Source organism: Mus caroli, chromosome 4, assembly GCF_900094665.2.
Source record: "Mus caroli chromosome 4, CAROLI_EIJ_v1.1, whole genome shotgun sequence".
NCBI lineage: Eukaryota > Metazoa > Chordata > Mammalia > Rodentia > Muridae > Mus > Mus caroli.
This window is the reverse complement of record NC_034573.1, coordinates 93,618,468-93,634,465: the sequence shown is the minus strand read 5'-3', so window position 1 is coordinate 93,634,465 and position 15,998 is coordinate 93,618,468. Positions and strand designations below refer to the sequence as shown.

Below are 15,998 nucleotides of genomic sequence, written 5' to 3'. Positions count from 1 at the left end.
AGCTCTTTCTACCTCTAGTTCATTGTGTCAAGATGTAAGCTCTCCGCCGGGCATGGTGGCGCACGCCTTTAATCCCAGCACTCGGGAGGCAGAGACAGGTGGATTTCTGAGTTCGAGGCCAGCCTGGTCTACAGAGTGAGTTCCAGGACAGCCAGGGCTATACAGAGAAACCCTGTCTCGAAAAACCAAAAAAAAAAAGATGTAAGCTCTCAGCTACTGTACCAATACCAAGCCTGCCTGAGTGCTCCCATGCTTCCCACATATGCTCATAGACTCATCCTCTGAAACTGTAAGTTCCCGAAAAATCATTTTTCTATATGTTGCCTTGGTCATAGTGTCTCATCACATCAATTTAAAAGTAACTAAAAGAATCATCTACCCAAATCACAGAGTCTCCTTTTCAAATGTGCAGGTCCTCTGTGCCCACCTCACTCCCCTCATCCTAGACACCTCAAACACTCTCCTTCAGAACAGAGTACCACTGTCTATAAAGGAGACAAATCCCTAGATTAGCTGTGCTCATCTTTGATTAAACTATGTCGAGCTTTAAAAAAATAGTCACCCATCACAGCACTAAGCAGGAGGAATGCAATCCACACAGGAATTAAATATGCAAGAAGAGAAAACATGGTGACTTACTTCATTCGTTCAAAGTCTGTGCACGTTGAATATATTTTAGTTTCTCCAATCAGAACGTCACAGTAAGGGCGGCACCCATTTCTCTGTTTATTGAAGAAGGGGACTGGGCTGACAGTGATTGCCTTGATCGTGAGCGGCTTGAAGTGAGGGCGGTAGGGCTTATCTGCAAGTAGCTCGCTCATGTAGCCTAAGTACCTGAAACAGAAGGCCGCCATTCTGTGAGACCATCACAGCAGGAGGATTGACAGCTTCTGCGGTTGTTCTTGCAAATTAAATTGCAATAGAAAATATATTCTGCACATTCCTAACATAAACTGCCACGGGGAAACACAGACAATTAAGACAGCTTGTATATTGGGGCTGGAGCCACGACTCAGTGGGTGTGAGCACCTGCTGCTCGCAGAGGACCCAGGTTTGGTTCCCAACACCAATTTAGTTGCTCACCCAGTCTGTAACTTCAATTCCAAATGGGTCTGACACCTTTTCTTCTGACCTCAGAAGCCCCAGGCATGTATGAGTAGTACATACATACATGTAGGCAAAACACCCATATATATAACAAGAATAAGAGCTTGTTCTAATGAGAAAGAGCTTGTTTCCACTGACACGCTGAGCCAACAGCAGGGTGTGTGTGCAGTCAAAGGCTTGTGGGAACACTTTACTAGCCTGATATCTGAGCATCCATTTCTATTAAATCTAGCAGATAAAGCATGTCAGCAAAAGGCAGAGTTGGATAAACTTTAGAATTTATTATCCAAAATTTGAATTTTATCCAAAGATTTAAGTAAGAACAGAGAAACTAATTATAACTCTAGGAAAGAAAATTAATCAGCTACCTAAAATGGGCTTCCTTTTAAAGCCATTTCACATTTTCTTTTTTAGCCTATATTGATTACAGACTTATATCTTAGTCATAGGAAAAATTAAGCTTTAAAACACCTATTCTCTCTATTTTTTGCATTTTTATATAGTAATCACCAGTGTCTATTTTTTTTTTTTTTCTGTGTAACCCTGGCTGTCCTGGATTTTGCTCTGTAGACCAGGTTGGTCTCAGATTTATAGAGATCCCCTTGCCTCTGCCTCCCAAGTGCTGGGATTAAAGGTGTGTGCCACCATACCCAACTACCAGCACATCGTAATAAAGACCTACAGCATGAAACTGGAAGGCACTGGGAGCCGGGCTGGGGAGAATGGCCAAGCCATGTTCAGTGGGTTTTCAGACTGGTGCTTAGCACAGCATAACCTTGGTTCAGTTCTTACTCCTTTTTCCTCTCCTTTTAAATGAAGAAAGCAGGACAGCATGTAGAGGTGGCTCCCCCTTTAATCCCAGTACTCAAGAGGCAGAGGCAGCCAGATCTCTGTGAGTTTGAAGTCAGCCTGGTCTACAGAGTTAGTTAAAGGACAGCCAGGTTTGCACACAGAGAAACCCTGTCCAAACAAACAAACAAACAAAGGAAACCTAGGCACTCTTTAACATTCCCCTTCAGTTTTAAAGCCACAGACTTTCAAATGAAGGTTCATGTGAAAACCCAACATTCTAATCCATTTTACTTTGTCATCATAGTTCAGGATAACACCAACCAATTAGAATCTAAAAGAGAGCTCCCAAGAGGCAGACCTTCTGCAGCACCGGGTACTACGTAAACCACGCATGTGCCAGCCCGACGCCTCCATCACTGTACCTCCTGTGAGACGGAGACAGTCCAATTCCTGGTCGCTTTGCGTAGAGTAATCGAACAGCAGGGCCAGGCGTGGAGTAGAGATTACAGAAAATGAACATAGCACCAACCAGGATTGACGACGCGGCACGTCCATCCTGTCAAGGAAGAGCCACAAACTCATCAGAAACATCCATTGCAGGGAAAGCCTGCTCGCAGAGAGAGAACAGAGAGAACTCCGAATTTTGAGTTTCCTTTTACTTCAGAATTGCTCATTTCAAAACCAAAAAAAAAAAAAAAAAATCACAAAGCAGCAAGGAAAGATTTTTATAAAACTGATTCTATAATCACCCAAGAAGCTCAGGAAAATAAATTCTACTTGCGTATATTTACTGAGATATAGCTTCTGGTCCTGAATGGTATAAGAAAGCAGGCTGAGCAAGCCAGGAAGCCAAGGCAGGAAAGAGCGCTCCCTTCATGGCCTCTGCATCCACTCCTGACTCCAGGTTCCTGCCCTGTTTGAGTTCCTGCCTTGACTTCCCTTGGTGATGAACTGTGATATGGAACTAACTGTAATTAGAAATAAACCCCATTATGGTGTTTTATCACAGCAGAGCAATCTTTAAGGTAAACAGTTATGTTTAATTATTTCAGGTCTGGTTACATGTTCTTCCTATGGTATCACACTGTTAAACAACCAAACAATTTTTGTTTCAAAACACTTGCGTGCAAGTGCACATGCATTCACATGCACACGTGCACATACTGGGGCCTACAGAGGTCAGAAGAGGTCCAGGTGCCTGGAGCTAGTTATAGACAGTTGTGATGTGGGCACTTGGAACCAAACTCCAGTGCTCTGGAAGAGCCTGTCTTCTTAACCACTGAGCCATCTCTCCAGCTCATTATAAGAACTTAAGAAAATAAATAAATAAATAATAAATCCAGGTTCACTCTGGGATCATCCCAATTCTGAGAGAACTGATAAAGCTTGCCTTCCAAATTTTCACCAAAGCTGATGGTTCTTTTTTAAAACATAACTAAACAACACCCATAAGGATGTTATCTATGAATCACCCACTACTCCAAGCAGATATTGAGCTATAACCCAACTGAAAATTAAATAACCTGTCCCAGCTTACTCTGTCTTAGCCACAAGAAATGTAGAAATCTCAAGCTGGAACCCCGTAAACTTTCCCAACTAGTCTACTTGCCTCACTGCAAAATGTCTCATTGGTTTGATCCTTGTGCTCAGCTGAGCCTGGGGGCTTTTTCCTCTATGACTTTTAAGTTATATCTAATGATTTGTTTGACTTATTCCTGAGGACCCGTAGTTTTGCAGGGTGGCAGGGGTGGGAGGGTCCTTCGCTTCCTTGGCTCCTCTTCTTTGTGTTTCCTCAGAAGAAGGCAGGGAGCCATAGCTATTTCTCCACATGCTGTCAGAAATTTGTCACAGAATTTAGGTCCTGAAAATGGGCTAATTTGGGGGCACCTCAAACCTGCATATTCTACTACCTCAATACCTGCCAACTTCAGCTCATCAGCTGTCCCTGCTAGCCTGACATCTGTCCCCCTGCAGTAAAGGGTTAGACTTATACTATGTGCCTCAAGACTTTACTATCCCTGCTCTGAACATAGAAAGGGGTGGGGGTTGTGGATGTGAGGAATACTTTCCTGATTCGTCATTCTCTCCAGAACTAGCCTCGTTGCCATTCTTAATCGTAACTCTTAGATATGTGTTTGCTCATTTTATCTATCATACGGACCTTTTTTTTTTTGTTGTTTTACTTTTTATTAAATGACTGGTATATGCTCATTATTTTAAATACATCTATGATATACACAGGAGGGCACTGAAGGGCTAGCGCATAGCTTCCAGTCTTTTTCCCAGACTGGTCAAGGCCATCTGACTCATTCATGCATGGCCTTTTGTAAGTGATGCTAAGAACATCCTGACAGACAACAGTCCTTGGTCAATCTCTTTTTCTTCCTCTTTATACAATTTTCATCCCCCCTCCCGCTTCTTATTTACTTATACCTCACATCCTTGGAACTATCTTCATTTACGTAGTGGCGCACGCCTTTAATCCCAGCACTTGGGAGGCAGAGGAAGGTGGATTTCTGAGTTCGAGGCCAGCCTGGTCTACAAAGTGAGTTCCAGGACAGCCAGGGCTACACAGAGAAACCCTGTCTCGAAAAACCAAAAAAAAAAGAAATAGCACTACTGGGAAAGATGATGACTCTGTCTCCAAACACAGCTGTTGATTTGATGCTGCCTGGGAAGACTCCATGCCTGGGGAAGAAAGGAATCAAATCCATGCCTCTGAGAGTCAGGGGGATACTCGGAGGGTCACAGCTGCCCATAACTAGCCAGCAGCTTCTGTAATAGGTGTCAGACTGCAGCCCAAGACTTTCATAAAGGTGGCAGCTGGCCTGCACGTCCTCCAGACACTCATCATTGGCCTCTGATGTTCTCCATGGGGCCTCAGCATGATCACACAGGTAAGATGCCTGAAGCCTGATGCTGCAGCCAAGTCCAGCCAAGACAGGATATGCACTGAGCCATCTCTCCAGGTTCTTTCATGGCATCTTTTTAAAAGCTTATTATTTTTATATTCACAGATGTTTTGCCTGAATATATATTTGTGTACCACATGCACGGCTGGTACCTAAGTTGGGAGAGGACACTGGATCCTAGGAACTACAGTTACAAGCAGTTGTAAGCCACCAGACATGAGTTATGAGAAACGAACTTGGGCCCTCTGTAGGAACAGCAAGTACTCCTAGCCACTGAGACATCTCTCCAGCCCCTCTTCATGGCTTTCTAGAACTTGCACATGATGACAGAAAGCTAGGGACGACAAAGGGTGGTTCAGGGTGACAAACAGTTCATAAGAAGTATGCTTTTACTTTGGACTGTAGTGAGCATGGCAATCGAATCCCCAGATGAATCCACAAAGCCTTGAATTTTTGAGTCGTGATTGCAGTATAAGGGCTGGAAAGCCTCGAACCTCTCTAAACTTTTGATTGATTAATTGATTAATTGATTGATTTTTGAGACAGGGTTTCTCTGTGTAGCCTTGGCTGTCCTATAGACCAGGCTGATCTTGAATTCACAGTGATCCACCTGCCTCTGCCTTGAAAGTACTGGAACTAAAGGCTTGCATCACCACTGCCTGGCTCCATCTCTCTAAACTTTCAGAAAAAAAATTAAGTTAAAATCCTCATTACACTTAAGGCTGCCTAGGCCTAAAAGCAAGCTGTTCTTCAGGGGATGGAATGTGCCCTTGAAAGCCAAGCCCTGCCCTGTGGCATTTAATACAGCTGGTCCATGAAACTACCCACAGGGGCATAATTGTCACTTTCTCTTATTTTTTTTTTAAACACCAATAGTTAAGAAAATTAAATACATTTGTATCCATTTTATCCACCTGACCCTACAATGCTTACAGATACCAAGTGCTTTGCATTCTTGCCAAGAATTTGGGAGTGGAAACAGAAATATGAAAAACATTCTTCAACTGTCTCCTCTGTTCCAGCCAGCTGGCTCTTACGGAGGGGAAAGTCAACCTGGAGGCCCTCAGAGCAAAACAAAAGAACAAACCACAACACAACACTGACTGATGTTTGAAGACAGAATGATTTCCAGCGCTTGTGCTCGACTCCCTGTGTTCATGCACACAGCCTCTTGCTCGAACCTTTTGTGTTAAAGTTCAGTGGCCGTTTCTTTCTGCAAGAGGACAGACTGGGAAACGGGCAGGGAACGGCCGGGGTGAGGCCATGTCTTCAGTGCCGCAGGTGAGGTTTAGATGCACAGTGGAAATGTCTGTACTATGGAAATTACTCAAGAGTTGGAAGGGTTTTGCTGAAAGTTGAGGTTTAAGGGACAGGTAAGAGGCCTGAGAGGAAGGGCTGAGGAAAGGGGCTGCAGCAAACCCAAGGCAAAGACCTAGCCATCCCTTCGAGAATCATTTGAAAATCGAGCTGGTCCATGAAACTACTTACATGGGGATAAATGTCACTGTCTCTTATTTTTATTTAAACACAAATAGTTAAGAGCATGTATCTCCATTTTACTCATACAAAGCTTAGAGCATTTTTACCTGTGTACCCACAGCTCCTTTCCTTCCTCTTTTATGACACGCAGCACATTTTAGAACCCCTGTATTAATTAGCCTGTGAACACGGACCTCTCCTACTCTTACTCAAATATCAAGAGTAAAGCCAGTTACTGTGCTCACACCTGTAATCCCATCACTTGGGAAACTGAGGCAGGATGATGGCCACAAATTCAGAACCTGCCTGGACTACACAGTATGAATTCATCTCAAAACAAAATAAAACACTACCAGGAATAATAAATTCTTCCTTTAATAATTATTTTTTCTTTAGGGGATTAGGAAGGGAAAGGCTGAAAATAAGATAGGTTTTAACACTAATACATCATTTCTTTTCTTCCATCATTTTTATCTGCCTGGCACTGCTTTCCCTCTAAGTAAAGTCCCAGTAAATGCTGCTAAGCTCAGGTGTTACCCTTCTGGTCCACATTTCATCAAAATTCCACCAGCAGAAGGAACAAAGATCACTCACCAAGCAGTGGACAACACAGACATTTTTTGGGTTCTGCAATAGCCAGTTATACATATTCCTACACACGGCAAACAGGTTGTGTAGACTTGGAGCCTGCCTGATGGGCCAACTGCACTCTGAGACCTGAGAGAATAGAGAAAAGAAATTAATCCTCCCATCGGTTCATCTCCATAAGCACATGTCACATAGAACTTCTGGAAGCGGTATCCTGTTGTCTCTCCGTGTATGGAACAGGGTCTAAATGCAGGGAGACAAACTTGATGCAATACTTTGTTAAGATCTCCATAATCCTGAGTTACACCAACCTTCTAGAAGTGACCCTGTGTCACCCTTTGACACAGACAGGCAGAGATGTCAAAGGGATCTAAATACCAAAAGAGGAAGAGCTTCACGCCACCAACTTTGTAATCCAGGGTTTCAGGACATAGCCCAGGTTAGCCTTGAATCCACAGTCTTCCCGCCTCAGCCTCCTGAGAAACAGGATTACAGCAGGTGGGGTAGCCTGGCTCAATATAGCAGTAGTTTTGTTAGTTTGGTTGTTGTTTTGTTTTAATTAAAGAATTCCTTTCTGCTGAAGATATGAAAACATATTTAGAAATACACTTTAACTAGATCATTTACACTAATGCTTGGATTTTTTTTAATTGCCTTAGGTAGCACAGAATTCAGTTTCTAGTACTCTTCTTCTAGATGTTTCTTATAAACTCTGTGCTCTCTATTAGCATCACAGCTCTCCTGACAACATGAAAAGTCCTGCAGAGAGAGCCAAGGGTGGCTTATACGTCTTAGTTTTCTCCTCAGCGGAACTATTTCCCATCTTCCTTTAATATACATATTTGACAGGTTAGAGATCCACTATAACACTGCTTGTCCTAATCTGTTGACAATCCAAAAAGACTAGTATTGATTAGATGACAATTTTGTTCACGAGAAATTTTACTCTCAAAGGTAAGCGATCTATATAGCCACACTGCTCAGCCCAGGTCTTTTGAGCATTATCCATTACCTTTGGCAGCACTGGCTGGACGCTGTGCAGAATTCCCTATCTGGTCTACTGGAGCCCCCTTTTCTATACAATGTCTAGGTAACAAAGACTTTCCAGGTTACCCATTTTTCTATACCCTTGAGAACAGCAAGTATATCATGCTAAACAAAACGTAAGAATGCTTCACATAAGTATCAAGGGGTCCTGGCGGTAGCAACTCAGGTCTATCAGGTTAAACTCCACAGTGGCTAACCCTTCTACCCAACACAAGTCAGGCTATCCAGGCTACTAGGTACTTCTCAAGTCTGCTCCACTGATGTTTTCTCAGGGAATAGAAATGACTTACAGAATAAAACAGTTGAAAAATTAGGAGAATGGCTGTTGTTGCCAGGGCTATACAATACAGATCTGTAGATGCTGCTTCCTGTTGGTGGTGTTTCTCTTGGAAAACTTTGTTACCCTTTGAAAGCCCAATTTCATGTTTTCACTTATCCTGGACTCTCTGACACTCACAGATAGAACCAATCACCTTTGCATCCATGCCCTGGTCAATTTTCACCCGTTCCAGTTTTTATTAGTTAAAGATTCAGGGTGGTTTTTTTTTTAAAAGAAAAAAGAAACATTTATTTTATGTATATGAGTACAGTTCACACCAGAAGGCATCTGATCCCATTACAGATGGTTGTGAGCCACCATGGAGTTCCTGGGAACTGAGCTCAGGACCTCTGGGAGAGCAGTCAGTGCTCTTAACCACTGTGCCATCTCTCCAGGTCCCAGGATTGTTTCTATTGTTGCAGTTTCCATGACAACCTAGTAACTTTCCCAAGCTTCCATTCTCTTGGGTGTTGAATGCAAGTTGAGTATTGAGGGTGGTTGCTGAGATTAAGTCAGGTTTAGTGTCAGCTGCTCTGTCTCTCTCCCTGGTTACAGAGTTCCATGACAAAAGAAAATGTAACTCCTCCCTATTGTAACCTCAAAGTTGGGTGTCTAAGTCTTAGGTGGGTAGGTACTTACTGAATGAATAAATGAATGAATGAATGAACAAAAGCTAAAGGAATAAACCTTACTTTGCAATCTTTTTGTAATAGGATTTTTCTAATATCCTACTAAAAGATTTATTCCATTTTTTATTTATGAACATGTTTTACATACATTATGCACAAGTACACACAGAGGCCAACAGAGGGCATAAGATCCCCTTGAACTTGTATTGCCAGAGGTTGTGAGTTATCCCACATGAGTGCTGGGCGCTGAACCCTGAGCCTCTGCTCTTAAAGGATGAGCCATCTCACCAGCTTCTACACAGATATCCTTGAGAAAGGATAGACAGATCAAATTTGTTGGAAATTTTTTACATTATAGCAGAGTGAAAAATACAAGAAAATTTTCTTCTAAGGTAAATTTAAAGCATTTAAAAACCATATGCTAACCACCCACATACCGCATGTCACTATCTGAAATGAGTCTCAGCTAAAAGCTGGCTCCATTGTTCTTAGACAATAAGCTAACAGCTCTAGGATCATTAAATCAATCAAGGAAATAATATTAATTTAAAGTACTCCATAATTATATCTTTCCTCGATATATAATTACATGGCACTAGGCAAACACATAATTAGACATTTTTAAGAAAAAAAAAATGTACTCTGTCTAAAGTAGGAAAAACATTAAGCCATAAACACCCCACCACTACCAAATTAGGAATCTGATCAGTGCCAGCTTTCTGTGACTCTCTAGGCCACACTTTATACAACGTGTAAGGCCCTAGGCTGTGTGACACTTTGTTACCCTATCTCCCTGAATGCTGCTGGACTAACTGAGTATCAGAGAATACCATGGCAGTCGCGGGCTCACCATGATACTGGAAGAGGCCAAGACAACAGCAGGGCTGGAGCTGGACACCACCAATCTTGACCTTCCTCTAAACTGTGTGCCAAACACAAGAGCCAACGGTGTAGCAGAGAGTCAGGCTGACCCACCGTGTCTGGTATTTCCTGATTAGTACATTTATGGAAGACAAGTATTTCAGTCACCAATTGGGATAGTCTGTTATTACCACTGTTAATCTTTATCACCATTTACTGGGTGCTTACTTCAAGTTAGGCATTATTAAACAAATTTATCTTTGACAATAAGCACATGGGAAAAACTGCTTATGCAGGTTAAAGATGGTGTTCAATTGGTAGAATGTTTGCCTTACATACATGAGGTTCTGGGTTTGATCGCCAGTACTATAAAGAGAGGAAGGAAAAGAAGGAAGAATAAAAGAAGGAGGAAGTAGGGGATAGAGGAAGGGAGGGATAGAAGAAGGGAGGAAGGGAGGAAGAGGGAGGAAGGGAAGGAGGAAGGAAGGGCATTTGTGAAATAGATACTGCTATTGTCATAATTATCTTTTTTATAGTGTAGTGTTTTGAGACAGGGTTTCTCTCTGCAGCTTTAGCTGTCCTGGTACTAACTCTGGAACTAGACAGGTTGATGTCAAAATCACCACTCTGCCACCCGAGTGCTGGGATTAAAGGCAGGTACCATAACACTTAACTGTCATAACTATCTTATACAAGAAAGCAACTGAGTCAAGGCAGTGGAAGAATGTCTTGTACAGTAAAAGGAACATTTGAGATATGAGCCTAAGGTAAAATTTAAAATTTATTATTTGTGTATACTTTCATCCCAACAAAATAAATAAACTTTACTATGATGCCCTGCCTATAGTTATTAAGAATAGCTCCATAAGGCGTCTGTAAGGTAACTGAGCTTTACCTTAGTTAGAGACGTTCAGTTCATAGAAGGTTGTGTATCTGTAGCATGTGAGCCTCTGGCTCCCAGTCCAGATAATAATTTCCCCCTCCCTAATTCCTGCCCAGATAATAATGTACAGAGCCTGAGAGAGAGAGTTTATCACTCTCTCCTCTGCAGCCATCTCCTCACCAACCTCAAACTAAAGCAGAAACAACCAGGAGCGACTGGGACTTCTTCAGTGAACTCTGTAACAAATGAGGGAAGACCCTGTCTTGCAGTCATGAGCCCTGTAAGAACCCCAAGTCATTAACACATCTTCCAAAAACTGAGCTGTTTTCAAAGGCAAAAAATACACCCTACGAGATTTGGAAATAATCCATATGAAGGAAGATTTTAAAAGAACCAACTGGGTGACTGGTTTCTACACTACTACCAAGGCTTTCCGAGTACCATCCTTCATAGGTGGATAGAGAAGGGCAGGCCTGGGCAATACTGAATGCCATTGCCCAGAACTTTGGAACACTGAGCAAGGTTAGAGTTGACCTCTATTCACCCAGCCTTTTGTTTTCTCCAACAGTATTGCCAAGAAGTAAGTGGAACAATGATTCTTGATACTAAAGGACATAGCCACAAGCCTATACAGAAACACACACACACACATACACACAGTGGATCAATACAGTGTTAACACTGGAGATGGTTTAAAGAAAGATTTGGATCTAGATAGCACATTATTGAGTGTAATTAATGAAACTATACACTTCCAGTGGTTAAAACTGTATCATTGTTATATATATAGTCCCACAGTATTTTTTACTAGTGCAAGAACTTTGTTAAGTTCTCTGAAACACACCAATTGATCTAAATACACAAACCTAAATCTAAAATACACAAATGACATAAATTGTCATTCATATCAGGAATACTTGTTTTAGGGCTAGGGTTAGCTCAATATATACTGCTCCTGAAGGTGACCCAGGTTCAGTTCCTAGCTCCAACACTGGGGAGCTCACAACCACCTGTAACTACAGTTCTGAGGATCCAGTGCCAGGGTTTGGCTTGCAATGGTGCACATGGTTCATACACCTATGAATATAGTACATAAAATCTCACACAGGTATATCAATAACAATCTTATTGGTCTGATTGTCATTGAGAGCATTGGCACTTTTAATCCTCAAGGGTAGATATTTTTCTATGAATAATAATTAAAAAATTCTTTGGCTGTTATGTTAAATGAATATGATATGCCTGTCTAATTGACTTCTAAATATTTGCTTGTTCTCATTGAATACTACTACTGTCCATCTTGATCATTGAGGTAACTTGGTATTGTGTTAATGGGTTTGTTTGTTTGTTTTATTTTGCTTTAAAGTGGGCAGTGTTTACTTTAGAGACTTGTAACTAGTCTGAGAATAAATGACTGCCATGAGATTGCAGTCCACTACTGAAAAAAAAATTCTTTGGCAATTCTGAATGCGCATTCTAGCGCCTCACTTTCAGTGTGAGTTTATTTGTCCACACTTGTTTGGGGTCAACTCCATTACTTACTTTAGACTACAAAATTCCTGTCTTATGTGCCTACCTCCTGTCACATGTGCAAACACTACAAAAGTGCTATCTCATTGTCTCATATGATTCCCGTTAATTTATATGGCTTTAAAACCATGGAAGTTTACCATGACACAGAAAACAAACAAACAAACCCAACCCTCAGAAAAGTAAAATCTCCCTGATACAACAACCTCTCTTCATCACTATAACCTGTACCCCAAACATTCAAACACAGAATCTAAGGGGGTGTGACAGAGTTCAAGTTCCATAGAAACAGAGCTAGATTCCACAAGTCTGTTAGTAGCATCAGTCCTATGGTACACTATTTCCAATACTGACCCTTTATGGGAAAATCTACCTACAGTTATTAAAAATGAGATTTTGTAGCAGACCAAGCCTTTCACTAAACTGGAAGCAGGAAGGTGTGGTTCTAGTCCTCACTGCCCAGAGCATAAGGACCAAGAAGACAGACCGTCTCAGTATGTGACAATGAGATGCCAATCAGTCCACAGTCAGAGAGGAGGGCAAATCTCTTTGGAAAGAGATATACCAAATCAAAATGAGCTGAAGGGAACACTCGGATTTGGGGACCATCTTCCCGTAAGTAAGGGTTGAGAGACATAGGTAAGTGGGTCCAGTTCTATTTTGACCAGGTCTACTGGAACTCCTGGGGAGGGGTTAAGGATACTATGTAATTTGTAGTAGGGGAACGAATTGCAAAAGTCTAGAGTATGTGAACTCTCCCCCTTAGTGAAAAAAGACCAGTAAAGGAAAGGATGGCCAGCCTACAGCTCAGATGGCTTTTTATGGAGAATATATAGCTTATGCAAAACTACTGTGTGTGTGTGTGTATGTCTGTGTGTGTGTGTGTGTGTGTGAGAGTATGTGAGTGTGAGTGAATGTGTGTAAGTGTATGTGTATACAAGAGAGTGTGTAGATGAGTGTGTGTGTATGTGTATGCATCATTTGTACATTCCTGATTGGCACAGAGACTCTAACAATGAAGGACTGTAAATGATGACTCTAGAGAGGCAAAAGCCCCTCATGATGAATCTAATGAGACACTTATAGCTTTTGGACAAGAGCTACTCAAGCATATCTTCATACGTATAAATGCTTCTATATCAATTTACAAATGTTCTTACCTTTCTACCTTTGCCATGAAGAGAAATGACAGCACTTCTTCCCTTTACAGTGTGTGTGCATCCCTCTCTCAGGACCAGCTGCATGCCTGGCTCCCACACTGAGCCCCTCCCTCCACAGGCTCCACAGTTAATTTTTACATTCAGAGTTTGGATGCCCTGCATTCTCTCTCCAAGTAGGCTTAAGTGCCTTGACAACAAGAACCACATATTTCTACTATAGCGACAATGTTTAACATTTCTTGACACATTCTGTTATTTTTGGAAACATTTATTTTATTTTATTTTATTTTATTTTATTTTATTTTATTTTTCGAGACAGGGTTTCTCTGTGTAGCCCTGGCTGTCCTGGAACTCACTTTGTAGACCAGGCTGGCCTAGAACTCAGAAATCTGGCTATCCTTGAACTCACTCTGTAGACCAGCCTGGCCTCAAACTCAGAAATCTGCCTGCCTCTGCCCTCCCAAATGCTGGGATTAAAGGCGTGCACCACCACCGCCCAGCTTGGGAACATTTATTAGCCATTCTGTGTACCGTTCTATATATCAAATAAAGTAAACACGGTCCCTGGTCTCCTAGGGCAAGTGAGAGCAGCCTGGGATAGATGCTCAGTACAGAATTCCTGTTCCCTTTTTGTCAATTAAGAGCAGTAGCAAGAGCTTTAGTTACACTATCAGATGCCTTTCTTTATAAATATTTTTATAGAGCTTACTGGGTAAAGCGTTTGTCGTGTAAAAATGAGAACTTGAGTTTGGATCCACATAAAAGCCAGACATGGTGGCATGCATCTATGACCCTAGCACTGGGAAGCAGAGAATGGCAAGTCTCGGGGTTCACTGGACAGTCAGTCTAGCTGAGACCCCAAGCTCTGGGTTCAGTGAAAGACTATGCCTCTGGCTTCCACGTGGTCTTGCACACATACATGCATACAAATATACAGCATGGGCTTTTGAGAAACGCTACTCAAGCATATCTTCATATATATAAATGCTTCTATATCAATTTTACAAATTTTCTAACTTTCAGTAGGAAACTGAGACTGGTCACAAATGTACCAAAACCAAATGAAACTTCTATGAAATGGTGGTCAGGATATTCCATTGTCCTTCCATTGTGAAAATAATGGCATTCAGTTAGTGTCCAAATAAAAAAACACAGCCTCAAATATTTAAAGCATAGCACTGCACATCTGTAATCTTAGCAGCTGGGAGCTAAAACAGGAAGAACGAAAGTTCAAGACCATATTGGGCTACGTAGCAAGACCCTGACTCAATAAACAAAAAGACAGTTGTATTCAACAGAACATCAAGATCCATTAATATTGTAAATCCTCTTGCTTGGAATCATAAGGTAGAGAGAGAACAACAGTTAGAGTGTTAGTTTATTATGATAGATTTTAATGAACTACATGTAAAATTCCATCACAGAGTGGAAATTTCAGTCTAAACACTTCAAAATGGTTTTTACTGATTACCTGTCTTTCTGTCTGTCTGTCTGAGACAGAATCTTGCTATGTAGCCCAGGCTAGCCTTGAACTTTCTGTGTAGCCCAGGCTGAACATGAATGTGTTATCCTCCTATCTCTGCCTCCAATGTGCTGAGACTTCAGGTTTTACTAGTTTCAAAATGGTTTTGTCAATACTTCTCAGAGAGGAATCCCCACAGCAGGGGTAGGAGAAGTGTCCAAGACACTCCTTAGAAATGCAGAGTCTTACTCCACCCCCATCCTACTGGAGCAGAAGTTGGTGTCTAACAAGGCTTGGAAGCCGTTCTCATGCACACTGACATTCAAGATTGCTCTAGGAACACAAAGATTCTTAACAAAACTTTCTTATCTTGTTGACTGTTAGGACATGAAGAGATCTGGTAGGTACATAGAACAATGCTTTTTTGGGGGTGGGGTGGGGGGACAGATGTGGATACTAAGCCCAGAGATTATCAACAGCCACCAGAATCATAATCACTAATGAGCAAAAAAGTGTTCCAGCATAAAAGTGAGGGTCCATGGCTTTGCATATCTGAAATCAACTTCATTTTTTAAACATGTATTTATTTTGTATATGTGTGTGCTCACACCATGGCACATGTGTAGAAGTCAACAGACAACTTGTGAGAGTCAGTTCTCTTTATTCCTGGGTTCCAGGTATTGAACTAAAGCCATCAAGTTTGGCGACTAACACCTTTACCCACAGAGCCATCTCACTAGCTCCAAACTCCACTTCTTAAATGTCCCTGCAAAAAAAGTCCTTCCTGTTGATTAATGGATCCTGATGAAGTTGTAGAACCAAGCATATCTAAAGCACAAGCCACAAATATTTGAAGGTAAGACAGACAGACAGACAGACAGACAGACAGACAGACAGCACATGAGAGCAGCAAAACCTTATTTTAGTGAGTCAATCAAAAACTCAGAAGCCAATGGTATCAGGCATGACATCAAATTCAAGCCTAAGCCACCTCCCATTGTTCCCTGATGAGCCTGAAATGAAGAATATCCCTCTAACTTGTTTTAAAAACTTCTTTAAAAGGCTAATTTTAAAAAATGTTTAAAGGATAATCTAACTTTTCCAAGGTCAACTGTCAGCTCAAGCTGATGAAGCTCATCACAGCTGAGAGTTTCTGACATGGGTGGGGGATTGGGACACACACAAACACACACACACACACACACACACACACACACACACACACACAC

General features: G+C 41.7%; 1 protein-coding gene across 9 annotated transcripts in view; it reads right to left on the bottom strand.

Moving 5' to 3' along the window:
* Dnajc6 (DnaJ heat shock protein family (Hsp40) member C6) overlaps positions 1 to 15,998 on the bottom strand; it is a 146,583-nt gene that overhangs the window by 27,964 nt on the left and 102,621 nt on the right. For all 9 annotated transcript variants that reach the window (XM_029476518.1, XM_029476517.1, XM_029476521.1 and 6 more), the window contains 3 exons: positions 6,885 to 7,007; positions 2,322 to 2,455; positions 640 to 834 (listed from right to left, as the gene is read on the bottom strand). In XM_029476518.1, coding sequence (XP_029332378.1) covers positions 640 to 834; positions 2,322 to 2,455; positions 6,885 to 7,007 — 452 coding nt within the window. The remainder of the gene's footprint in view (positions 1 to 639; positions 835 to 2,321; positions 2,456 to 6,884; positions 7,008 to 15,998) is intronic.